General features: G+C 38.0%; 1 protein-coding gene and 1 long non-coding RNA gene across 7 annotated transcripts in view; one reads left to right on the forward strand and one right to left on the reverse strand.

Annotated features, from left to right (window-relative positions):
* The window catches only part of CDIN1 (CDAN1 interacting nuclease 1), a 129520-nt gene that overhangs the window by 43284 nt on the left and 59663 nt on the right, over nt 1-26573 (reverse strand). For 5 of the 6 annotated variants that reach the window (XM_061463422.1, XM_061463420.1, XM_061463421.1 and 2 more), the window contains one exon: nt 24869-24974. The exons of the other annotated variant lie outside the window; for it this stretch is intronic. In XM_061463422.1, the coding sequence (XP_061319406.1) occupies nt 24869-24974 (106 nt within the window). The remainder of the gene's footprint in view (nt 1-24868; nt 24975-26573) is intronic. 6 annotated transcript variants of the gene reach the window in all.
* Nucleotides 7015-26573, forward strand: part of LOC133274335 (uncharacterized) — a 42645-nt gene continuing 23086 nt past the window's right edge. Inside the window, exon 1 of the long non-coding RNA XR_009745117.1 lies at nt 7015-7164. This is a non-coding gene — a long non-coding RNA (uncharacterized LOC133274335). The remainder of the gene's footprint in view (nt 7165-26573) is intronic.

A 26573-nucleotide genomic window follows, 5' to 3' on the forward strand; every position in this document is an offset into this window, starting at 1 on the left:
AACACAGGCTCAGGTTACAGACAACAGCATATTGCATCTACAACAGTAAAGCATGCATGTGACAAGCTTTTATTTAATAAAGATACACGAAAACCAATTAAAAATTTTTAGCAAAAGGCAAGCTGCATGGCTTATTGAGACCTGACTAGTGTGCTGCAAACTGTATAGGAAAGACAAAAAAGGTATCCACCAGTATCTGGTAGCTAAGTTTGTGAAGAAAGCCTAAAAAAGCCATAGAAAACATAAGTAAGAATTGAAGATCTATGCATGTCATCAAATAAACAGTGGTACTTTTCTAATTATTGAAAGTGGACTTTGACAAAAAGTACAGTCTGCCTGGAAATGAATATACGAATGGCTCATGCAAGTAACAGAACTTAGGTGTGGAAAGGCAAGACTTCAAAAAGAAGATACTACTTATACAGCCCCTAAAATAATCACTCTAAAGAAAACATATGGGTGAGTGGAAAAGATGACAATCTGAGAGCAACAAAAAAGCATGAAAAGAATTACTATATATCACCACAAAAGCTGTCATGGAAATATTACAGGCTACAAAACAAAAAACCCTAATTTTAAGTTGGTATGGTTGTGAACTGGAAAGAAATAGAATTCTGGGATTGTAATAAAGTTTCAGTAAGGTACAGCCTATGTTCAAAGATAGTTGCTCATAAGAATAGGGATGGCGCAAAAGTTAATACTGTGGATGGCTGCTCCCTGACAAAATGGAAGCACTATGCAGGCAGCTTTCAGGAGAGATATAATAAAGAAAAGCTTTGAGTAAGTATGGCCTGCATATTTCCTAGATTGTTTAAAGGTATTGTGTAAAGTTGCATTAAAAATTATTGAGAAAGAAAAGCTAAAATTAGCATGGGTGACTACGGATTTAAAGATTATTATTCTGACATTGGTAAATACAAACACATAATTTTTGTCATCTGGTTTGCCTTAATCAAGAGCTAAAATTCATTTATAACACTATACACAAATGCCATGTTTATATCAATATCATATGCAGCTTGCATGAAAAAATATACATTAAAATGAAGAACAGCAATTCATGTAATGGTCAAAGACAACCAATAACGAAATCAAATTCTGATTGTCAAACATAATTTACTATGTATATTTCTTCTCTTCTCTGATAAAACAGTGATTATTAGAACTAAAAGTGATATGAGCATTTATGACTTCTTATTAAAAACCCTGACTTAAAGCAGTGTTCATTTAAGCTTAAGGTTAAAGAAAATCATGTCGAGATCTCTGTGCGATGGCCTAGTGACTTTACATCCTCTTGTCAAGCCTCAGCAGTTTTATTTGTAGTGATACATGCTGGAGAAGGTTGGAGGTTAAAGTTGATAGGATGGCCAACAGGAAAGCCAACCAACTTCTTTCAAAAGATTACAACCTTTAACATATTATGATCTGCTGGCAGTTACTGACTTTAATCATTACTGTTAACTTTGTACGTCTACAGTTGTATACTCTTCTGTGAGCCGATCCCCAAACTTCAGACCAACAAGATTTATAAAACCACCCTCTTACTACTTTCCTTCCATTATTCTTTCATATTCTTACTGTTTAAGCACTTATTATTTTGTTATATTATATTGGTGCTTAGTACTTATTAGTTTTTAGACAAACATTAATGGGTAGATAGTTTTTTCCTCTCATTTCTACAGCCTAATTTTCTATCTCACCCTGAATATTGAATAAATGATTTCCTTGTTCAGGAAATCTGACAGTAAATGTAACAGCAGCACAGTCTACTGGACTAAAGCTCTTCAGATTTCCCTTCCACTCATTTCAACATTGAGTCCTCTGTGACTTCAAAAAAAAAAAAAACCAAAAAAACCCTGATAAAAATAATAATAAAATCACACAAACACTGAATAACTGTGGTAAAAATGGACCTCTAGATATTGTCTAGTCCTGCTCAAAGTAGGGTGAACTGAAGATAAACGTTCCAGGCTTTGTCTAGTTGGGTTTTGAATATCTCCAACGATGAAGACTTCACACTCTCTCCAGACAGCCTGCTCCAGGGTTTGACAAGAACAAGAAAGACAGATTTTTCACAAATTTCAATAAATTTTCCTATATTTCAATTTGTGTCCACTGCCTCTTGTCCTCTCACTGGGCATCACTGAGAAGACACGGGCTTCATATTACTTACTCCCTCCCGTAAGGTATTTATATTGGTAAGCTCCCACTTGATCCTGCTCTTCTCCCCACTAAACAGTTGGAGCTCTCTCAGCCTCTCCTCACGTGAAAGATACTCCAAACCCTTCATTGTGTTTGTGGCCCTTCACTGGATTTGCTGCAAGTTACTGTATCAGTACAATTGTAGATCTTATGCTGTATCTGATCACTTAACCTAAAGGACCAAGTCATTACACAGGTCAAAACTAGTACTGATGGCTGCTTTATTCTTACTTGCATGGAGGACAGCACAAATTTTTGCACTGACTTCAAACAGAACTAGACCTCTGCTATATAGACTGATTCTATGCAATAAATAATAACGTATATTTACTGTATACACCCCTAATGGCCACACAATATTAAATTTAATGATTTTTTTTTTGTTTTTCAGTTACATGCCTTTGATAGCATCTAGACAATAAACAACTTTTCTCACACTACATCAAAAACATTTAACTTATAGGTGTACAGAAACCAGTCTACAGTTACCCAATACTGCAATTATAAAGTTTTCCTTTTTAAAACTAGTAACTACCTTAGAAACTCTACACATAATATTGCTGCTCCACAAGAACAACATAGCAATTTATTATACTTAACTTCAGTATTTTATACAACGGTAAATACACATCCATGTCATATTTATTTTCTTTTTCAGTATCAGACTTCTAAGTTTCTCCTGATCATCCACTCCTCTGAAACCCCAGAGATGAACACTTGGCAAAGATTCTGCATTCCACATCTCATATCATTTAGCTGTTGCTACAATTTTAATTATGCAAAACTCAATGGGCTCTAATAAAACCTGACTAGGTAATTAATACTCTAAAACATACACTGGGAGCTACTGAAAGGAATGTTATACACAAATTCCCTCATGTCATAGAAAAGACTCATGCAGCAAAGTGTATTTCTCCATAGGTAATACAATATCCCATGATGCTAAACAGCCTTTTTTTTTGTTTTTCATCCTATCTGAAATCAAATAATTTTAATATATTTCATTGTTAAAAAGTCACTTTTTCTACTTGTTTCAGTTCAGACACATTCACTCATGTGCATAATAGCAAAACCAGGGAGAGAATATTATAGTAGAGATATAAGAAATATTTTTATAAACAGCAAAGCACTATTTTAAAGTATTTTACTGATATAGCCAAAAAGGACTATGATAACATTACACTATTATGTTTAAACTTCACATTTTAGTTATGTCTATGTAATGCAGACATACATCCGTACACTCATATACACCCACATATATATATTCTGAGATAAGATCTACCATTGTGATGCAGATGTTTCCCTGAAACTTACATATGAACGAGAATCTTCCACCATGCCAAATTGCACAGACTCAGCCTCATTTTGTGGTATGTTCAAGTCAGGGAGAGGGCAGATGCTGAGCAGACTAAAGGTCTTACTGCTATTACATCCTATTGGTCTTGTGGCAACTAAAAATTATTAAAGAAAATAATCTACAAGAAAGGGTATTAATTTTCAGAGGTCCACATGATGATTTTACAGAGAAGGGCTAAAAAAGCACAAGATACAAAAGACAGTATGGTATGCATTTACAACTGGGAAAGTCCTTTTCTGTAACAGTGAGAAAACAGACTGTTCTTTCTGAACTTGTTCCCCTGGACATTTTGCAGAGAAGCATGATCTGACTGGTACTTTGACATGATTTGTATCTGTCTTAGAATCCTATCCTTTATCTCCTTAACGCAAGCCAAAAAACATCTGGAACTTTATGTTGTTTTCATAATGTTTTATGCCAAAGCACAGACAGTACTCCTGGATTCTTTTTCTCTTCCTTGACGCACCATAAATGGTGATAAGAAAAAACAAAGTTATGAGAAGATCTGTGCTTAGGTTTACACTTCTTCTGTAAGAATAGAGATTATTTTATAACAGAGTGTATTCATATATCTGCATCTGTAGCCTCTTTTACCTTGAGTTTAAAGAAAACACGCTATCAATTTTAAGTATAACCTTGCAAAATTTTGATGCAGTATCAGGCTTTTACAGTTAGTGAATTTTAAATATGGAAGCAACAAGTAATTTTCTTGGTAGTACAAAAGAGATTAATGATGGAACAGAGATTCAAAGCTAAATTTACAGCCATTACAGCTTACCCTGTCCATTGTCCAGAGGCAAATGCATGAGAATCAGCCACTAAGAATCATAACGCATAACAGCGTAAAGGAACACCATTATTCTATTGTGATCATCTATTTGCATCATGAAATCCTCAGCTTGTACTGAGGCTGGACATGCTAACTATTGGTTGCAGTTTGGGTAGTTTTGAGTCCTCAAGTTTCAGGAAGCCCAGCAACAAAGAAAATAGTGAGGCTTTTTTATGTAGAACAGTATCACATGTTCGTACATTTTAGCTATTAAGATTAGCTATCTTTCTCAGACAGTCATTGCCCAGTGCATGATACAGAGGCTATGCTATTCATTTGTGCTGCAGTCCAAGGCATGTGCGCAAGCAGAAAACAAACCCTATTTTTCTTAAGAGAAATCACCAAATCCACTAACAGGGATAATTTTCTATTTCTCTAATCAGTCAGTGACAAAGTGAACACTGATATGAATTAATAATCCAAACATAATTTACTAGAGGATACAGCAAAGACTCTAAATATTTAAGTCACATTTTCATTGTGAACATGCTTTATAATGTACTTGGGCCAGCAACTACAACTACAAATCTGACAGAGTTTTAGAATTTGTGGAAAATGCACTTTGGTGAATTTGATTTATCTGTAAAAAAACCTCGCTACACAAAGACAACTTGGATGCAGATTCATTTGGTACTCGTTATGACAAACCAATTGGTCAATGCAATTCATGTGTGTGCACCAGGATGAGAGAAAACAGCTTACAAAAACTTTCTCACAAAAGCAATTTCCTCACAAAAACTTCCGCGCAAAAAGGGTAAGCAAGGGAGCAAAACCACTGTATAAAGACAGCAATCAATTTTTCTTATAAACCTCTGCGTGCCACATGCAGGTTAAGTTGTCCCTAATTTGCCAGAAGTCATATAACTCTATAGTGCAGAACAAGTGTCTAAGTAAACTTTTCAACACACCACACAATCAAAAACATTACTAGAAAACGCAATTTCTGATTTCATGAGAAAAAAAGCAGAAATTCAAAACATACTGTGAAATGTATTTTCACAATAACTAAGATGATGAGTAGGAGCCTAGTGACTCTACCAAACAGGCAAATGAACATATGTCAAGATGTCAGTTATATTGTTCTGTGGTGATGTAACAACATAATTTTACATTAAGAAGGTAAACGTTCACTTATTAAAAAGGAAAAAAGAACAACAGAACAACCCCCCAAAACCCAAAGCAACAGCAATAATTCCTTGTTAAAAGCATAACAAACTAAAAAACCCCAAACAGATAAAATCACTCTGCTAAGAAAACCTAAAATATGCTCTAATATGCTATCCGTATATGTGTATTAAAAGCTAAAAGACACACACATTAAAAGCTAAAGCTACATACACAAAATAAAGCTATCACTGCTGTATGGACTGCAGAATATTTTTACAGCTATTCTTCATCATCCTTGGAAACATACATTACTCTTAATACAGTAAAATCCTGAAATTTTATAACATTTTGGATTTCTTTGAAATGAAAAGTCCATTATATTGTTTTTTAATTAAATCTATTTCCCCAAAAGGTCTTTAAAGGCTCTACAAACTACCCTGCATTTTATTATTGCTGACAGTTACCTAAAACACGCTTGAATGCCCTCTTTATCCTTTAGTGAACAATTGAAAGATCATATGCTAAAAAGACTTGCACTTTCTCTTCTCCTAGCCCTATAATTAAGGCATTTTAATACATTTCTTCATAGTCATTAAGAGAGCACAATGTTAAAAATTAATGAAATGAGACAATTTTGAGTTTAACAACCATAAATGCATACAACATAAATTTGTCCCAATTGTAGATATGAAAAAAGGCTTCTTGATATCACATGATGAGATTACTGAATTGTCAAGATTCTGCTTTTGCTGTCTAAGGGTATTTAAATGATGTATGGTAGCCTGACAGTATTACAGTGTTGTTATATACCCTACAAGAGAGGTAAACATTTCTTTCAAACATTCAAATTCCATTGGTTTTAGTATGCTTTTGTTTACCTTATATGCATACCTATAAAAAGCAGTATTGCTGGATGATGCTGAAATGGGGGAGGAAAGAGAAGACAGGAAGCAAAACAAGGACATATGAAGGGAAAAATGATCAGTCAGTTGTAAAAAATCTGACACATAATGTAAAATATCACTGCAATAACACCTACTTACAGCAGTACTTTAATAATGCTTAAAATGGAATAAACGAGAATTTCTTAATTAGGATTTTTTTCTTAAGAAAGAGAACTTACTATATTAATGTATCACACATTTTTGCAACAGACATGTTAATAAGTGTGGGTTTTTTTACACCACGAAAGGAATTCACTGTTTCCTAGCATGTCCTCATAGCTTCCACATATACCAATTAAATATAGGGCACATCTATACTGTAGCCACATTATTACTATTTGCAAAAGGTATTACTAATGAGCAAATTAAACAGCATATCTCTTAAAACTAAGTTAAGTTTTTCAAGGTATAAGTGCTTTATGCTTTCGCAACTAAATGTTGAAAAGACACAGCACAGCCTGAAGCGAGATTACAGATTTTTTTTTTTCCTTAAGACAGACAAAAAAATAAGTTACTCTCTGAAAGATTTTTTAGGGTTGTCAGACTGCTATATTATAAACAACCTTATTAGTCCTTTATAATTACAACAGGTACCTCTGGACAAGATCAAGCAGACATGACAAATGCCTCTGACTTCTTTTTAAATTGAACCTGGAAGGTCATCACTGAACAAACAAAATGCTATACAACCAGGGCCATAAATTATGAGAACTAACGAAAAGGTAAGGTTTTCTGATATTAAAAATTAAAATTATCCTGTTCAGGCTAATTTCTGTTCTTTTTTTTTTCCTTTCCTGTATAAAATGAAGAAATAAGAGGATGGAATAGTTTTAAAAAGATAAGTAACTAAAGAAATCCTTACAAACTTCATTATTACACTTCTTTCAAGCTGAACCTGTATTTTAGTGCAATGACTTTAGAGCAGTTGCTTTATCTTACAAATATGTTCTTAAAGGTATTCCCTAATTAGGATTTACCCATGTTTGTTATAATTTTTTTTCATCATTATGATAAAACTGTGGACAGTTTAAAAAAACCCACAAACCATCTCGCATCTATGGGATTTGCTTGCTGTTATTCTCAAATCAAACCAGTAAAAGCATAACACGCTACTGTGCATTTTTCCTAACATTTTTATTTTGTGTTAGGATCATTTCACAGTACTGGTAGTTTTAGATTAAATTTAATTCATATGGAGATAAACAGTAACTTAAGTGACTGGAACTGGAAACCAATTGATGGATCTCACATTTAATTCTCCTATTTCAGTTTGGAGAGGAAATGTAAGGATTGAATTAGAAAGCTGTAAACTCTTGGTAAGAATTAGTGGTATAAAACAAAATAAAACGAAACCTTCAGTTATTTTCCTTACAGTTAGGCTGAATGAAACTGCAAATCAACAAAAGATTTGGATAGCACTCAAATCAACAGCTTTACCTAATAAAAGTTCTAACAGAGCACTGAGCATACCATTTGAAACAAATATGAAATAAATATGAAATATGAATGACTTTAAAAAGAACCATATGAGAAACAAAACAGTAAAATCACCAAAATTTAAGAAGAGGAAATTCGAACTGAAATGTATGATGGGCAATTAAGTACCTATTTTGACAATTCTAAGTGGTCAAGTTTTTAAAGTATGACACAGAAATCTTAACCTATCTATATATGAGTGATAAATGAGGCATTTTGTGTCATTACATTCCCATAAATCACTTTCTTTAACTGCTGATGGCTTTTATCAGGTCTAACCTTTTCAAGCTTCTATCAGAGTGCTAACATTTTCAACTTTGACACATACGCAGTTTACAAATTCTGCAGCTGATTAACTCTGGACAGAAGCTCACTGCCATCATTGTCTTCTTCAAGTTGGGTTACAGCTTCAGTGTCTCAAAAACTCACATGCATTCTTCATATGCCAGAAAATGTCAATTTACTGGGCTTTGTTGCAAAGGATGCGAGGTATTTCTCCTTTTGAAACAAATACATAAGAATATACTTTCAAAATTACTCTTCTACAGAGAGCCTGAAATATGGGTACTTTCACTACTTTAAAATCAAGTAAGGACTACATTCCAAATAAAGAGATAAAATAATGTGATAATTATGTGATCAGTTTTATATGACTTTAAAAAACTTGCAATCAAATCAACTTGATTACGTAAAATATGTTGTGGTCAAAGTCTCTGAGGTAAAGAACAATAAAAAGGTGGAAAAAAACCTAAATAGAGCAGTCTATTATATATAGCATTACAAAATACTGTAATTATAATCTGATTGTGGGTCTTTAAATAATTTAGTGGGACCCTCTGCTAAATTTCTCTCTAAAACATTTTGTAAGTTTCAAAGATTATAAATTGGAGTACCGCGAAATTGTAAATTTCAAAGATTCAATTTCAGCATTACAGCACTTAGAACACAAAATTATTTTGATCATGAAAAACTCAGGACACAATAACAGCTGCAAAGAAATACAGGAAATGATGTTTTATCATGTGTAAGTGAACCCAAAGATTTCAACAAACAGTTGCTTTCTGTAGGAACTAAAAATTAAATTACATATTTGCATGACACACTCAATTTTTGCTACAAATAGTTGATAAAATGCCATATTTCAACAATGGGAAGCCAGCAATACAGTAGTTATTTCTGCCTTAGTAGGATCAAGACATAGTAAAAAATGGTAGTAAAACTTTAATCTAAACACCAGCATTTTCACTAATTTTTAAATTAAAAAACTTGCAGAATATAATTTAATCGAGATGCATTTATCCACTGAAACAAGCAGTGAAATGTTCACAGAAATGCATTTACAAGATGCAATTGATCCAGACACTGAAACAAAGCTCGAGTTTAAAGAGATACTGTCTTTAATAAGATTAGTCAGATTGAAAAAAATTTCATGTTGGTTGTATGACCACTGGAAGCCTGGTACTTCAGATGGTATTAGTTTTTATAAGAGCTAACTAGACATCAGACCTAAATAATGAAACCTGAAGAGACAGGCTTGGACCATGCAAATAAGGATGTCCGCAGAGGCTCTTCTGCAGCTGATTGTTGCTGATAAACAACACATCTTAGAAAAAAGGACAATTTTTTTCAGCATCACAGCTAAATCAGCTTTGTAACATCAATATTTAAGGCCATCCATAAAAAAATTAAGAAGTTCTTTATTTCACTAATAATGTCACACATCAGAGAAGCCATGCAGTTACACTCTGACAATTCAGATGTAAATCTTGGAATGTCTGTAAGTATTCATGACAAAGGCATATTTATCATTTAAAACAAAAGGACATGATTTCTTGATGTTCATATCAGACTAGTGATGGATGAGAGCATGCTAATCAAATGACAAACTAGAAGGAACACAGATGCTTGCTATTTTGATTAGGAGTGGGAAATGAAGAGCTCTTTCCTAAATTGAGATATAAACACTCTAAAATCATACACACAAATACAGACGTAAGTTTGCATAACACACTGTATAAGCATAGGAGCTCAGTGTGTTCTCAAGTAGACATGCTACAAATACTAGCTAGAATAACTGCCATTAAGATCAGAAGAAGCCATATATAGTAAAGAAAATCAGACACTGGCTTTGATAAATTCCAGTTAATTGCTTACAAATTTATATATTCAGAAGTTTTTTATCTTTCTTATAGTAAAACTCCCCAAGTAATGAGAGAGAATAATTTAACCTTTCTAATTTGTTTTCTAATGCCTTAGTTCTAGGTTTAAATTATGCATATGTGAAATTACACGTATGTAATTTAAGATTGCATAAAATCAATGTAAGCATTATAGAAAACAAAAATATAGACTGCTTACGTGGAATGAAATATTGCAAGTGTTGAACTTCCAAACCAAATTTCTATTGTTGGCTTTTATATTTTTGTTACTCAGTGTCTTGCTTTACATGTATTCAAACTGTACCAAACTAATTATGCATGTTTAACCAGAACTCCTAAACATCAAGGACTTTGCTCACTAAGCATAAGTCACAACTGCTGTCAGTTAGACAGCTAAAACTGTTAAATTTGTAGATCAGTATGCAGTGGCAAGGTCCAACGAGGCACAACGGTACTTTCACAAAGTACTTGTCAAATGATGGTAACACCCAACTTCTTGAAATCCATCTTTGCCTTCCTCCTTTAAGCAGGTAGTAACTGTAAAGCATATCCCTTTGATACTTTTCCATTAATATTCTGCAATAAGTGAACAATTTTTTGATATCCTCAAGAAAGCATCCTGATCAATCTAGCTCTGACCAGAGAAAGAAAAGCCACTTGCTAAACTGGAGAACCATTCATAAAATGCACTTGTTTGTATCTTGCTGTAATTATGAAGTGGACAAAAGAAGTACTAAAAAATTAAAATATACTGTAATTCAGAGTAATTGCATTTTGTAAAAAACGAGCCCCTCACATAGAGTTTTCAAGAATTTACAAGAAATAACATTTTATAATCTATAGAAAAGCATGTAATCAAACATAAACGGTAAAACTGAGGGGGAAAAAAGATATTTGAATAGAAAATGCTCTTACTGCAAAAATATCTTAATTACTATTAAAATAATTTTTTCCTGATTCTTTCAGCAGAAATGCATTCAAAGCCTAGAAGTGTATAATGTCTGTCTGAAGTGTAGTGTTTAAAAAAGAAAAACCACCAACACCATAAATCGTTTTGCTTTTCTACTCATAAGCCCTAGAAAGACACATCTGATGATGTGTTCAATGCAGCTCATCCAAATACCCTGAATGCTCCTGTTATGCAATATTAGTTTCCTTGGAAAGCAAATTCTTGTGCTCTGGAGACGCAAATCCATATTGCATAATCACCCAGAAAAAACAAGATGTGGGCAGTTTCAATACATACTTTTCAGTCTCATCTTTAATCAAGAGAAACTGCTCTCACAGAGATCGGAACGGTAACTTTGGACTCCACAGTGGCACTGTATTTCTTTTTCCCTCAGCCAAGATTTCCTAGACACAAGGAATTTGTGCAGCTGTGTGTAAATATGACTGCTGTCCATTAACTGGCTTCTTAATCTACTCATACCTCAAATTTCAATTAGATTCTGCACTACCATAGCAGTCTCATGTTTTTACATGCTTTATTTACTGTGAGTCTTATCTGTAATAAGCTATTGACATTGTTTACTTTCTTCCTATATTAGTACAAATAGTTTTATATTCTATATGTAGTAGTTTATCATTTAATATATTAAAGGATGCTTAAGACACAACTAAATTCCTCCACCTCTTGGACCCTTTTCTGAAAAATTTACTGGGTGCCCAATATATATAATATTCAATAGCATGTGAGAATAATTTTTATGCAACTCTGATAGTTAGAAAGATAGATAACTCAATTATTAGATCATCTATCAAAATATTCAGATGTATAAGAGGCTACTAAAAAGATTGATGACTGAGAAAGTCCACTGATTCTCTAGCCATCATATTCACACATTTGGCTAGACAACATTTTTCGCTGCCTTCACAAGCAAGCTTCATTACCCATCACTCCACTGAAAAGAGTTTATTATGAGGCTGCCATCTTGGCAAGACTATTATTTAGATGATAAATGTTGGGGGGAAAAGTGTATCTAGATTTTTTTTTTTTTTTTAAGATGAGCTTTTTGACAGATAAAACAAACAACATCTACATTTCTAATTAACTTAAATTTGGCATATACAAACACAGGTCAGTAAAGCTATGATATGCTACTAGATTATCTTCTGTCTGAATCTTGCCCTTAATTTGCAAAATGTAAATTAACTAATTAGAAGAAAAGCAGCATTATTTGTGACAAAAGGCTTCTTTTACTTCTTTACTTTGTGGCATTTACGATCAACTGTAGTCCTTCATTCTAACTTTCAAGAGGTGCATAATTATGCTCATACTAATTTATTAGGCTTTTAGTATTTTAAACCGAATGAAAATTTCAGATTTCTCAAGGCAAGGAACAAAACACACTGCAACATGAAGCTAAATTACATACTTGCTGGTTTCACTTCATTCGCAATATGCTGTTTACATGCACATGTTGCACGAATACTGGTATGAAGGTATCACTTTCAGTATTCAAATACCTGACTCAAAGGAAAAACTGTATTAGTATTCTTAAAATTTTCTCAAAATCTCTGTCCTTTCAGTGCATAATGCCTAGTAATAGTAATATGCTTTGTTCATTAGTACTAAGAGTTAAATTCCACTTTATACTCCTACTACCTTCCTCAATTGTCATTTGAAATGGATTAGACTAACAAATATAGGATTACATGAAGGAAGGGGGAGTTGGTCATTCTTGAGTTTCAGCCCAGCAACTTGACCTTGTTAAATGAAAAATATATGAAATCATAGTTTACAGGAAGGGATTCTTTTTGTTTTGATTTGGTTTAACTATTACTAGATAGATAAAGATTCAACACTTAAGAATTACATTGAAAATGTCAGATGTAAATGTCAATTAAAAATTACAAGGAATTCTGAAAGGTAAGGTCTGTGGGGGGTTGACATTCTTTGACATAGTGGAGTGTCTGCAACCAGGCCTTTGGCAAGCATAGAAGGATCTCTGCTGTCAGCTCTTATTGTACATAAACTTAGATGCTTGTCCAATCTGAATGAGAAATAACAGGAAAATTGGAGTTGAAGCCTTGCAGTAATGTGGATGGAAGCTGAAAATGCTCCATCTGCACTACACGAGCCTCTTATGACATGGTAATATTTAAGACAGTACAGAAAAATATAACAAAAAAATAATTAAAAGCTATGTAGTGCTTCATTTACTACTTCTAAAGTAGAGAATGCCACAATCTAGTAGTGAAAGAGGCTTAAGTAATAGAATTAAATTATAATGAAAATCACAATTTCATGTCCATATTAAATACAATATCTAAGGAGAACAAAGCATGAAAATATATACTTAATTAGTATCATTCAAATGTAAATGCCAATATGAATACAGCATGGTCTTTTTTATTTTGCTTTGATAAAAATTAGTTTTGATACAAAATAATACAACCTGTGGTGCTCAGCCAAATAATTAACGTTGCAATGCTAGGTGTAAGTGTGGTCTCAATGGACAAACTCTTCATGCTCTGTGACTCAATCATGTTGTTAAAAAGAGGATGATGGGTAACATCTAAAATCATTACTATTGAACTAAATTAAAAAAAAAAAGTTTAATAAACTACATGTTCATTTTTATAGTGTTCATGTATCTTTAAATAAAGATAACAATAATTCATGTCAAATGCTGTTGGAAAGCTAAATGTATCTAGAACTTTTGTGAAAAGCAGAGGTATGCCCATATATATGTGTGTGTGTATGAATGTTTTAAGAGTGTGCACATGTATCACTGTTTTAACTTGCAGAAGAACACAGAATTTTATCATCTTCACACAGTAAAACTCCCAAATCAGTAGGCTAGCAGGAATCAGCACTCTTCACTGCTTTTGATTCTCTTGCCTATAAACAGATGTAGCTTACTCAGTACTACTAAGGTCAGCAAGTTGCCATGGCAAATTTTTAAAAAGTGAATTATTTTTGAAGAAACTTAACTATCTATAGTCCTAAGTGGCAAAAATAAACATAAACTCTCTCTTCTATTTACATCTATTTTTGTTTAAGACTAATTTATTAATTCAAGTGGGGCCAGCAGAAAGAGGAAAAAGGAGTTGAGCAAAACCCAGCATGTGTGAAAATTTGCAGGCATTAGATAGCTAAACAAACTCTAAGTCCCTCAGTGTTGCAGTAAGGTCAAAACCTTTCAGCATTGCATCAGCATGTCAAAATATGTCAACAAACCATCATACTGCAAGAAGAAGAATGACCTTTCAGTTCTTTATCTGCTGCCAATGAAGCTTTGGATACTGGGTATGCATGAACAGTTTTCCAAGCCACTTGACAAATGCAACTCCCAAGGTTTCCTCCAAGTCAAGTTGTTATACCACTGACTTTCAACTCACCAGTACAACTCTTTAAACCATTTGCAATTGTAGAATACTGATCTTGTCATAGAACAGCCATCTATAACCCCACAGCATAACTCACTCTTCCCCCACTACCTACAATCAGACAACAATTATTACTTAAACAGTCATCACAGTTAACATGTCAAACCATTTTAAACAGCTGAACAGAAAAAAAAGTAATCATTCTGATGTTCTGATTCAGCCTTTGCTCAGCATCTTTATAGTCACCAGCAAATGAATCTGAACAGAATGCTTTGTTCAAAAACCCCTAAGAATACAATGGCTGTTTGTGACAGAAATAGTCTTTTGCATTGTTTGTTTGCCTTTATCTGAAATAAACACATTTTTTAATCTACAGGATTCTATGATAATTTTACTATTACTGTTGTAAATGGAAGTCTCAAGATCAGGCATAATGTATTTAGGATTCCAAAAAGTGTGGTTATTATTTTAAAATTACTTATAGAAAACTTGCTTTCATTTATTCTTTCAAAAAGCAGAAGTATAGGACTAACAATATTTAGAATACAAGCAAATGGGAGAAGGAATTTAGTACAAGGTTGACTTACCATTCTTATTCAAAGAGATGATGAAATGCTTCTCTTTCACTATGTGAAATTGCCTTTAGTTTAATATCAGTGTCAAACATGACATTTTCCTACGGTCTTCCTCACATATAGTAAAGTTTCTTCAGCTAGTAACAGTGCCAAGCTTTCTCCTGGGACTCTCTAGAAATTACATTCCAGAATCTACATATGCCTTAGCCAGGCTTGCAGAAGATAGAAAATATAAATTGCTGTATTTGAGTTTATATCTTCTTACAGCAAGTCACTGACAGTGCACCATTTCTGATGTGAACCATGTGTTGCTGATCTCTATATGCCTTTCAGAAAACAACAGTCATGCCTATCAGCTCTAACACACTTTTACAGCTAGAACTCAAATTTTTCATTTAGAGTTAGAAGGAACTGTAAAATCAGACACTATAAAAAAAAAAACCAACAAACCAACCCCAAACTAATAAACAGCAGCATTCATTTAAACCCTAAAATAATATACAGCAAGTTCTCAGACTCTGTTTTAAAGTACAATCTGTGTTACTTCATGTTCTTGCTCTCCAAATTACCTTTGGTCACACAGACTAGTCAACAGTTTTTATCCTCGTGGTTTACAAGAAATACACCAATGTAGGCCAGTGAACAAAGAAAAGTGTGGTATATATGACATGCACAAAGCAATTATGTTTTGTACATGCAGTTGTCTTGTTTACCCAATGGCAGTGAAAGCTGTAGACTACTCAGTGGATACCACCATTTTGAAGGAACATACTGAGGGAAGGGATTCTGTAAGTACACGAAACATTTTATACTAAGTTTGTTCAGTATATAAAATAGCTTTTTTTCTAAAACATCACAGCGCAAAATCAGTGGCAAAAAGACGAAGCTTGCCTTTTCCTTTTTATTATTGAAAAATCTCAATACCTAAACAGCATCTTAAATTACAACTGTGCAAACCCACTGACAAGGTACACTTTGTATATTTTTAATGCGAAGCTTAATTTGAAGATGAGGTTGCAGTGCAGCACTGCAACTGAAAATTGCTTAACAATACCATTGATGTATGAGCCATAAAAAACCTTGCTAAGCTGTCCCTGCAGAACTCAGAGTAATAAAAAGGTGTTCTTTTGCACTGAGGTGAACAGACATGGTTGACTGCATCTAGGGAGCTGTACTGTTAAATGAGAAAGTGCCATTTTTTTCCTGTCAGTACAGACCAGCTTAAGACACTCACAGATTTAGTTAGCACAGAGTACAGGATTTAATGAAATATACACATAACAGCAAACAAACCACAACTATATTCAAAGCTTTCAGTCAGATTGTGTGCAGAATTCATCTTACATCTGTGACAGATGTGGGGAAAAAACTAGAAACTTTTTCAGTCTTGCTCCTAATTTTCAGAGAAACAATAAAATAGCTGAATGGAAAAGGTCTAAATTCTCTTACATTTATTCCTCTCAAAGTATTTAGAAATGTATTTCTATCCACATCTAACAGGCAATGTTACAGGTTTTCTCTCCAATTTCATTTTGGCTTTAATTTCAACCAACAGATAAAGTTTACAAACCCCTAAACTACCAGCTGAGTGTTGTGATATCTCTATTGTGAACTGATGCTGCTTCTCCAGATGATTCTTCCTTCAAGAGGTATGGAGACAGGCAATTGCAGCGAACTGACAGGGAAACCGATTCTCACTTGAGAGATCCTCACACAGGTTGATTAAATCACACAAAATTGATTCACAATTTGTGCAGCTACACCTGTGTCTTTTCATACCAATAGTTCCAGAGAGCAGTGAAAGTTATTGTCTAAACTACATGCAACCTAATCTGTCAACATGTGTTTGCTAATGCAACTGCCATTACATTAGAAGCTACAGTAACTCAGAACTCATTTCAGAAGATACTGTAATACTGTTAGTTTCGCCAAGGATTTCTACTTTAAAACCCCCCACAAAATATTTCTGATTTCCACAGTTAAACTATCACTAAATTCTGGATTTCGGAAGTAACAAATCTCACTATGGAGATTTTTAGTTTCCTTTATATGAATGTTTAAGAATCATCAATTTCTGTAGTTGTTTTCAATATGAGCAGTTATAACAAAAGATCTGGCAAAAATCTCAGAACTACTTCCAAAAAAGCCTTATTGATCCACATGTCGCTTCAGTCTAGCTTTTACAATATTAAAGTTACTTGACCAACAGCTCAGTGAAAGATGTTATTCCATTTTGAAAGTTGTGATATTAATTAATACATGATTTGTCTTGGTTTCCTGATAGAAACATAAGAGAATTTTCTTTCAGAAATGTCAGATTCAAATGGTACACACTATTCTCAAATGTTTTACACATTTTATAGGTCAAATCAAAACATGGATAGTCCTTTTGTTCAGCACAAAAGAAACTACAACTTCTCAATGGCAATTTTATTGCAAACAACAAATGGAACAGTGCCTCCATACTAATTGTCTACTCAACTTTCACCCCATCTCAAATTAGTGAGTATCTTTATGTTACCTATTTAAAATTCACTTGGAGCTGCTTTTATCTGAGACCATCTTTTCTTCTCAGAAAATATTCTACATGTACACATTATGGTCACCTTGCAGCCCTGAGCTGCTCCATCCCCTCTTATTTACACTGATGTGCAAGTTTAGCACTCTGCATCAGCATTTTTCCTGCCATTCTCACTATTTGCCTAGATATTGCATATACTGAAATTTCTTTCTAGGTCTTGTATTCTGGTTACATGTTTCACAAATTCTTTTCTAAAACTTTCCTGTAGTACAGCATCTTCATACATCCACTGACAGTCTTCCTGAGATTCCTACTACCTACACTCAAGTTTTGCAAGTCACTGCTTTCTGGGACTGTCAAATAAGAACAGACCCTTCTCATGCCAATCAAGGATGCTGCTGCAGAGAATAATTTCAAAATCTGATGATGTTATTCTCAGTATTTGATTTTACTTTCTCTGCTACCTCCTGTACGAATCTGCTTTTAAGCTATTCCCCAACCCAACGCTTTCTCATCTTCAGCTGAAATAGTAACGGTCACAAGACTAGCCTCTAATGTTCATGCACACTATTTGTTGCATATTTGCGTGTTTGTCCCATCTTCTCCACTATCCCTCAAATTTCCCTGATGATCTCTTCTGCCTGCTGAGCAGACTTCTAAATTTATTTATTTTAAAAATGCATTCTTAAAACTGTCATTTACCTCACCTACTACTTAGGTTAGGGTTCCATCACATAAAAAAATGGAATTGAAGATGAAATGTCACGTTTAAGATTGTGAGGAGGTTCTAGTACTATGGAAAGATATATAGAATCATAGCATCATAGAATAGTTAGGGTTGGAAAGGACCTTAAGATCATGTAGTTCCAGCTCCCCTGCCATGGCCAGGGACACCTCGCACTAAACCATCCCACCCAAGGCTTTGTCCAACCAGGTCTTGAACACTGCCAGGGATGGAGCATTCACAACTTCCCTGGGCAACCCATTCCAGTGCCTCACCACCCTAACAGGAAAGAATTTCCTTCTTATATCCAACCTAAACTTCCCCTGTTTAAGTTTTAACCCATTACCCCTTGTCCTATCACTACAGTCCCTAATGAAGAATCCATCCCCAGCATCCCTGTAGGCCCCCTTCAGATACTGGAAGGCTGCTATGAGGTCTCCACTCAGCCTTCTCTTCTTCAGGCTGAACAGCCCCAACTTTCTCAGCCTGTCTTCATATGGGAGGTGCTCCAGCCTCCTGATCATCCTCCTGGCCCTCCTCTGGACTTGTTCCAACAGTTCCATGTCCTTCTTATGTTGAGGACACCAGAACTGTACACAATACTCCAAGTAAGTTCTCAGGAGAGCAGAGTAGAGGGGCAGGATCACCTCCTTCGACCTGCTGGTCACACTCCTTTTGATGCAGATCAGGATACGATTGGCTTTCTGGGCTGCTAGCGCACACTGAAGCCGGCTCATGTTAAGTTTCTCATCGACCAACACCCCCAAGTCCTTCTCCGCAGGGCTGCTTTGAATCTCTTCTCTGCCCAACCTATAGCTGTGCCTGGGATTGCTCCGACCCAGGTGTAGGACCTTGCACTTATCATGGTTAAACTTCATAAGGTTGGCGTCTGCCCACCTCACAAGCGTGTCAAGGTCCCTCTGGATGGCATTCCTTCCCTCCAGGGTATCAAGCGAACCACACAGCTTGGTGTCATCAGCAAATTTGCTGAGGGTCCACTCAATCCCACTGTCCATGTCAGTGAGAAGATGTTAAACAAGACCGGTCCCAACACCGATCCCTGAGGGACACCACTCGTTACTGGTCTCCAGCTGGACACTGAGCCATTGACCACAGCCCTTTGCGTGTGGCCATCCAGCCAGTTCTTTACCTACCAAGTGGTTCATCCATCAAATTGATGTCTTTCCAATTTAGAGAGAAGGATGTCATCTGGAACAGTGTCAGACGCTTTGCACAAGTCCGGGTCGATGACATCAACTGCTCTACCCCTGTCCATCAGTTCTGTAGCCCCATCATAGAAGGCCACCAAATTGGTCAGGCAGGATTTCCCCTTAGTGAAGCCATGCTGGCTGTCACCAAGCACCTTGTTGATTTTCATGTGCCTTAGCATGCCTTCCAGGAGAATCAGCTCCAAGATTTTGCAGGGCACAGAGGTGAGACTGACTGGTGTGTAATTCCCTGGGTCATCCATTTTCCCCTTCTTAAAAATGAGGGTTATATTACCCTTTTTCTAGTCGTTAGGAACGTCATCTGACTGCCATGATCTTTCATAAACTGCATAAATATATACAATGACTGTCTTTAAAAGAATAAATCAGAACAATTTTAACCATCTCTAAAAGAAAAGATCTTCATACCATACTGATCTTCATTCAGTCAGCTGATCAGAGCTAGCCTAGCTAGAGCCACAGCCGGCACGGTTCAGCGACCGCGAGGGTCAACGGAGATGAGGAAAATCAGAGGGGATAGAGCAGAGACATCGCGATTCCTGACATCTCCCGATCCCCGAAGCCCCAGCAGCCCTTGCGAGAGAGCGGCTGACGTGGCGGGGGCGTTCCCACGGTGATGGCGACCACCCCCCTGCCCCTTGCCTTGAAAGAGCCTCGGAGAGGGCAGTGAGGAACGAGCAGGTCGCGTTGCTGACCCTGTTGCTGGTGTCCGACTGCGGACCAATATGGTTGCCTCCAGAAAGAGAGCTTGCAGTAAGGTGACTGCAGCAACTCAGACAGAGACCCCGTCCCAAACCGTGGCTGTTCAGGTCTCTGGATGCAGGGAGTGACAGAGCCTGCTGCTGCCGGGGGAGGGAGGACAGCATTCCACCTGCGTGAGGTGTGAGCAGGTAGAAGATCTGCTTAGCCTGGTGGCAACACTTAAGGAGGAGGTTGAGACGCTGAGGACCACCAGGGAGTGTGAAAGGGAGATCGACTGGTGGAGTAACTCCCTGGCGTGCCAGTCGGAACAGTTCCAGGGAGGTACTCCCCAAAAGGGGAAGGACCCCCTGCCCTCTCACACAGAGGGGGATGGCCTGAGACAGACCCTGCCCTGTAGCTGTTGCGCAGAGGTAGGGGACCAAAAAGCCGATGAGGGTTGGAAGCGAGTTCCAGTTCGGCATCGTGGGAAACCCTCCCCCCTTCCTGCCCTGCTTCCCCAGGTGTCCCTCAGTAATAGGTTCGAGGCCCTGGATCTTGAAGGAGAGGTAGGTGAGGATGTGGTGTAAGGCCAGCCTACAAGGCCACATAGGAAAAGGCGGTCGACTTTGCACCTCAAGACTGCCTCTGATAAGAAAGAAAGAAGGGTCATTGTAGTAGGCGATTCCCTTCTGAGAGGAACAGAGGGCCCGATATGCAGAGTTGACCCTCATCATGGGGAAATGTGTAGTCTGCCTGGAGCCCGGATCAGGGATATCACCAGGGCGCTCCCCAACCTGGTGCACCCGACAGACTACTACCTGCTGCTGGTCTTCCAGACAGGTGAGGGGGAAGCTGCTTCCCGCAGTCTGAGGGGGATGAAGAAAGACTACAGGGCCTTGGGGAGGATGGTGAAAGAGTCTGGGGCTCAAGTGATCTTCTCCTCACTCCTTCCATCTTCCACTGATGATGTGGGAAGGAATGGGAAGATTCAGTTCATAACCGATTGGCTTCGAGACTGGTGCTACAGGCAGGGCCTTGGATTCTTTGGTAACAGCTGGTTTTATAGGGTACCAGTCTGGACAAGTGGGAAAGGTTTATCTCACAGAGGCAAAAGGACGCTGGGGCACGAATTAGCAGGGCTCATTTGGAGAGCTTTAAACTAGATTCGAAGGGGGATGAGGTTGTAGCTGGGCTTGCCCCAGTGGGGCAGCACTCCAGAATTGATGAAGACTGGGAGGCCACCTATAATCCTAGGGTGAAATCGGTGTGCTCAGCTCGCTCCCTGGAATGTCTGTACACCAACGCGCGCAGCATGGGAAATAAGCCAGAGGAGTTGGAAACCTGTGTTAAGTCAGGAGACTATGATCTGGTGGCAATTACAGAGACATGGTGGGACAGCTCACATGACTGGAATATAGTCATGGAGGGCTATGTCCTTTTCAGGAAAGACAGGCCAGCCAGGAGGGGTGGTGGGGTTGCTCTTTATGTGCGGGAGCAGCTGCAATGCACCGAGTTCTGTCCAGGGACAGATGACGAGCGAGTTGAGAGTCTGTGGGTGAGAATGCCTGTGGGCAGGCTGGCAGGGGCGATACTGTTGTGGGTGTCTGTTACAGACCACCAGATCAGGGTGAGGAAGTTGACAAGGCCTTCTACAGGCAGCTGAGAGCGGCCTCACAGTCACAGGCCGTGGTCGTCGTGGGGGATTTTAACTTCCCTGATGTTTGCTGGAAGGACCACTCAGCAACCCAGCCACAGTCCAGGGTTCCTCCAGTGTATGGATGATAACTTCCTTCTGCAAATGGTGGATGAGCCAACCAGGAGAGGAGCGCTGCTGGATCTCATCCTCACAAACAAGGAGGGTCTGGTCAAAGCAGTAAGGGTTGAGGGCTGCCTTGAATGCAGGGACCATGAGATGGTGGAATTCAGGATCTTGTGTGGTAGGACTAGTAGAATAGCAAGTAGAATTGCAACCCTGGACTTTAGCAGGGCAAACTTTGGCCTTTTCAAGCAATTGCTAGGGGAAATCCCATGGTCAAGGCTGTTTGAAGGTAAAGGGGCCCAAGATAGTTGGTTGGCATTCAAGGATTGCTTTTTCCGAGCTCAAGATCGGAGCATCCCGACACGTAGGAAGTCAAGGAAGAGGACCAGGAGACCTGCGTGGCTAAATAGGGAATTGCTGGGTATGGTCAAGTGAAAGAGGAGAGTTTACAGGTCATGGAAGGAGGGGCTGGCCACTTGGGAGGAATATAAGGCTGCTGCTAGAGGATGTAGGAAGGCAGCTAGGATGACTAAGACCTCCTTAGAATTAAACCTGGTGAGAAGGGTCAAGGACAGCAAAAAGAGCTTTTTCAAATACATGGCAGATAAAACTAACACCAGAGGCAATGTAGGCCCACTGATGAACGGGATGGGTGCCCTGGTGACAGAAGATACAGAGATGGCAGAGTTACTGAATGCCTTCTTTGTCTCTGTCTACACTGCTGCAGGCAGTCCTGAGGAGCCCTGTACCCCTGAGACCTTAGACGAAGTCAGGTCAACGGAGCGGTTTGCCTTAGTCGATGAGGAATGGGTTAGAGACCAGCTGAGCAATCTGGACATCCATAAATGCATGGGTCCAGATGGGATGCACCCGCGGGTGCTGAGGGAACTGGCGGAAGTCATTGCTAGACCACTCTCCATCATCTTTACCAAGTCTTGGGAAACGGGAGAGGTGCCTGAGGACTGGAGGAAAACAAATGTCACTCCAGTCTTCAAAAAGGGCAAGAAAAGGACCCGGGTAACTATAGACCGGTCAGCCTCACCTCCATCCCTGGGAAAGTGATGGAACACCTTATCCTTGGTGCCATCTTAAGCCATATCAAGGATAAGAGGGTTATGAGGGGCAGTCAACATGGCTTCACCAAGGGGAAATCATGCTTGACCAATCTCTTAGCCTTTTATGAGGATATAACACGGTGGATGGATGATGGCAGAGCGGTGGATGTGGTCTACCTTGACTTCAGCAAAGCATTTGACACAGTCTCCCACAGCATCCTCACAGCTAAATTGAGGAAGTGCGGTCTGGATGATCAGGTAGTGAGGTGGACTGTGAACTGGCTGAAGGAGAGAAGCCAGAGAGTTGTGGTCTATGGGGCAGAGTCTAGTTGGAGGCCTGTAACTAGTGGAGTGCCTCAAGGGTCAGTACTGGGACCAGTATTATTTAATATATTCATCAATGATTTAGATGAGGGAATTGGGTGTACTATCAGCAAGTTTGCTGATGACACTAAGCTGGGAGGAGTGGCTGACACGCCAGAAGGCTGTGCTGCCATCCAGCGAGACCTGGACAGGCTGGAGAGTTGGGCAGGGAATAACTTGATGAAATATAACAAGGGAAAGTGTAGAGTCCTGCTTCTGGGCAGGAACAACCCCAGGTTCCAGTATAGGTTGGGGAACGACCTGTTAGAGAGCAGTGTAGGGGAGAGGGACCTGGGGGTCCTAGTGGACGACAGGATGACCATGAGCCAACACTGTGCCCTTGTGGCCAAGAAGGCCAATGGCATCCTAGGGTGTATTAGAAGGGGAGTGGTTAGTAGGTCGAGAGAGGTCCTCCTTCCCCTCTCCTCTGCCCTGGTGAGACCGCATCTGGAATACTGTGTCCAGTTCTGGGCCCCTCAGTTCAAGAAGGACAGGGACCTGCTGGAGAGAGTCCAGCGCAGGGCAACTAAGATGATTGAGGGAGTGGAGCATCTCCCTTATGAGGAAAGACTGAGGGAACTGGGTCTCTATAGTTTAGAGGAGACTGAGGGGTGACCTTATTAGTGTATATAAATATATAAAGGGCGAGTGTCACAAGGATGGAGCAAGGCTCTACTCAGTGGCAAACAATGATAGGACAAGGGGTAATGGGTACAAGCTGGAACACAAGAGGTTCCACTTAAACTTGAGAAGAAACTTCTTCTCTGTGAGGGTGACAGAACACTGGAACAGGCTGCCGAGGGAGGTTGCGGAGTCTCTTTCCCTGGAGACATTCAAAACTCGCCTGGACACATTCCTGTGTAACATTATCTAGGTGTTCCTGCTCCGGCAGGGGGATTGGACTAGATGATCTTTTAAGGTCCCTTCCAATCTCTAGCATACTGTGTATACTGTGTATGCCATTGACATGTTCAAAAATTCGGTCCAGCATAACTTATCTCCCTCCTTATGTACCTGAGATACCTACTACATTTTTTATTTTGAAGACAGTTGTTATTACTAGTTAAAATACAGGTAACATATGAAAAAAATACTTTATTAAAAAAAACCAACCAACAGTGAAACAGTACTACCCCAGATACAATGCCAATGAGCAATAAATTTCTTTACACATAAAGCCCACTTGGTTAGACTGTGAAGAGTTTATAACAAATTTGGCAGCTTGCAGGTATTTCAAAACATTACAGCAAAATCTGACTTCAAAGGCAAGTACTAAAAAAAAATTGAAATTTGACTTCTGTACCAAACTTACTCTGTACCAAAGTAGCATTACTGTAAATTACCATATGTATCTGCTGCGTGCAAAGAATTATGATGTGACTTTTTCACAAATATTTCAGCTTTCCAGTTTGGCACACTAATTAATGACATTCAAAATGCCGGATTGGTAACATGTATTTTATCAACATAGCTTAATAGTCACTAATGCTTTTTCCCATAACTTCTTTTAAAAACACAGTCCTGTTTATAAGGAAAAATAGTGGAAAGGTACCTGTTCCAGTAGCTCCAAAACTGGTCCTGTAAGTAGGCTTGGTGGCTACTTTCGTCACCGAATGAGGCTTTGCTTTCAATCCAGTGAATTATGTGTCCTTCAACAGCTAGCGTGACAGCAGAAAATAAACAGAACTCTTAAAATCACACTCAGCAGCCTGGAAGAATGTGTTTGGGAATATCTTATTTACTCCCTCAATCTACCGCATAATTCATTATTGCAACAGAGTTATGTATTTACAAAAAATATCTTTCAAATATGCACAGGACATTTTTTAAAAAAATATCTATTTCAATGGATAATTATAGAAGTTTAGTTACACCCCATTTCAGATATTTGAATTTATTCTAACACAAACCAAATATAAAGGGAAGGAGACTAGACCAATGCGCAATTGCATTGTACTTTTATCCTTTGCTGGAAAGGAGTTGTCAGGTAAGGAACTGAAAACAAGAACAGTTAGCTAAGCTGTTAAAACCAGCAAATTCTCATCAATGAAGAGTGGAAGGTGTGAGAACATCAAGGATGTTTACCATACATACATATCTCCTTCCTTGCCTTTGCAAAACCAGTAATGCTTTACCAGAAAGAAGCTAGGAATAAGAAGGCCTATGTGAAAAAATGTGATTCTGAATTTCTGTTTCACTCAGTGGGATTTGCTCTGGTTCACATCTTTCCTCACTGCTTGTAGAAGTGAATTTCTCATGTTAGTAAAAGTTTGTTTGTTTGTTTTTTTTTTAAAGTCCTTTCTGAAGTTGACAACCTAATTTTGCAGGAGAAATCATGAAACTAACTCTAAAAAAAATAATTCTGTCTCTAATGTAATGTTGGGTATGGCATCTGAGAGCATGCCATCTCAGAAACACAATACAGAAAGATTACAAGAAGCTGTGGCGACACACAGTTTACAGCAGACTGTAAAATTACTTGGGAAATATGGGTAAACACCACATGAAGCCACCACACTAAGCTCCATATGCCACCACTACCATGCTATCAGTAACCAAGTTAACTTGTGTAGGCCTATACTACTACACCCTTCCCCCACTCCCAATACCCCCCTAGTACCTTTAGACCCCAGGAGATCTAACAGCCGAGGCATAAACTGTGTAGTCCACTGAGAAGCAATTTCTAAGAAACATTTGCCTTTCCTAGGCAGGTAGTGAGTCATGAAGAAGAGAGTGCAAGAACGGCCATACATTAGTTCAGACTGGACAACAGGTAGAAAATTATTTCTTGTCAATCTCAAGTGACTAAAATAATGTGAGAAAAGTAATGCACTAGCACTGTTTCGATTTTTAGAGACAAATCCACTCAAAACAAATTAATGGCTATTTTTAACCTTCTTTCTAATAGGGTAATACTACAAACCTAAGACTTCTTCTGGGTGTTTCCCAGTTTCCCTTCTCAAGCACTAAAAAAATTAGCTACACCTAGCTGCTTTCCTAGTTCCATTTAATCAGGCTCCTGGATAGGATATAATCTTAAGTGTTACCAGTATAAAAGTGAGTATCTTGATATCAAGTATGTATTGTGTATATTGTGGTCCACATTACTGGGGAAACTTACTAATGTATATAAATATCTGAAGGGCAGGTGTTAAGAAGAGGGAACAAGGCTCTTTTCAGTGGTGCCCGGTGGCAGGACCAGAGGCAGCAGGCACAAACTGAAACATGGGGGGGTCTGTCTGAACATCAGGAGCCAC

This window comes from Pezoporus flaviventris, unplaced genomic scaffold (assembly GCF_033815535.1).
Source record: "Pezoporus flaviventris isolate CSIRO_AGI_PZ_B2104156 unplaced genomic scaffold, CSIRO_AGI_Pfla_v1 ptg000036l, whole genome shotgun sequence".
In the NCBI taxonomy this organism is placed as follows: Eukaryota; Metazoa; Chordata; class Aves; order Psittaciformes; family Psittacidae; genus Pezoporus; species Pezoporus flaviventris.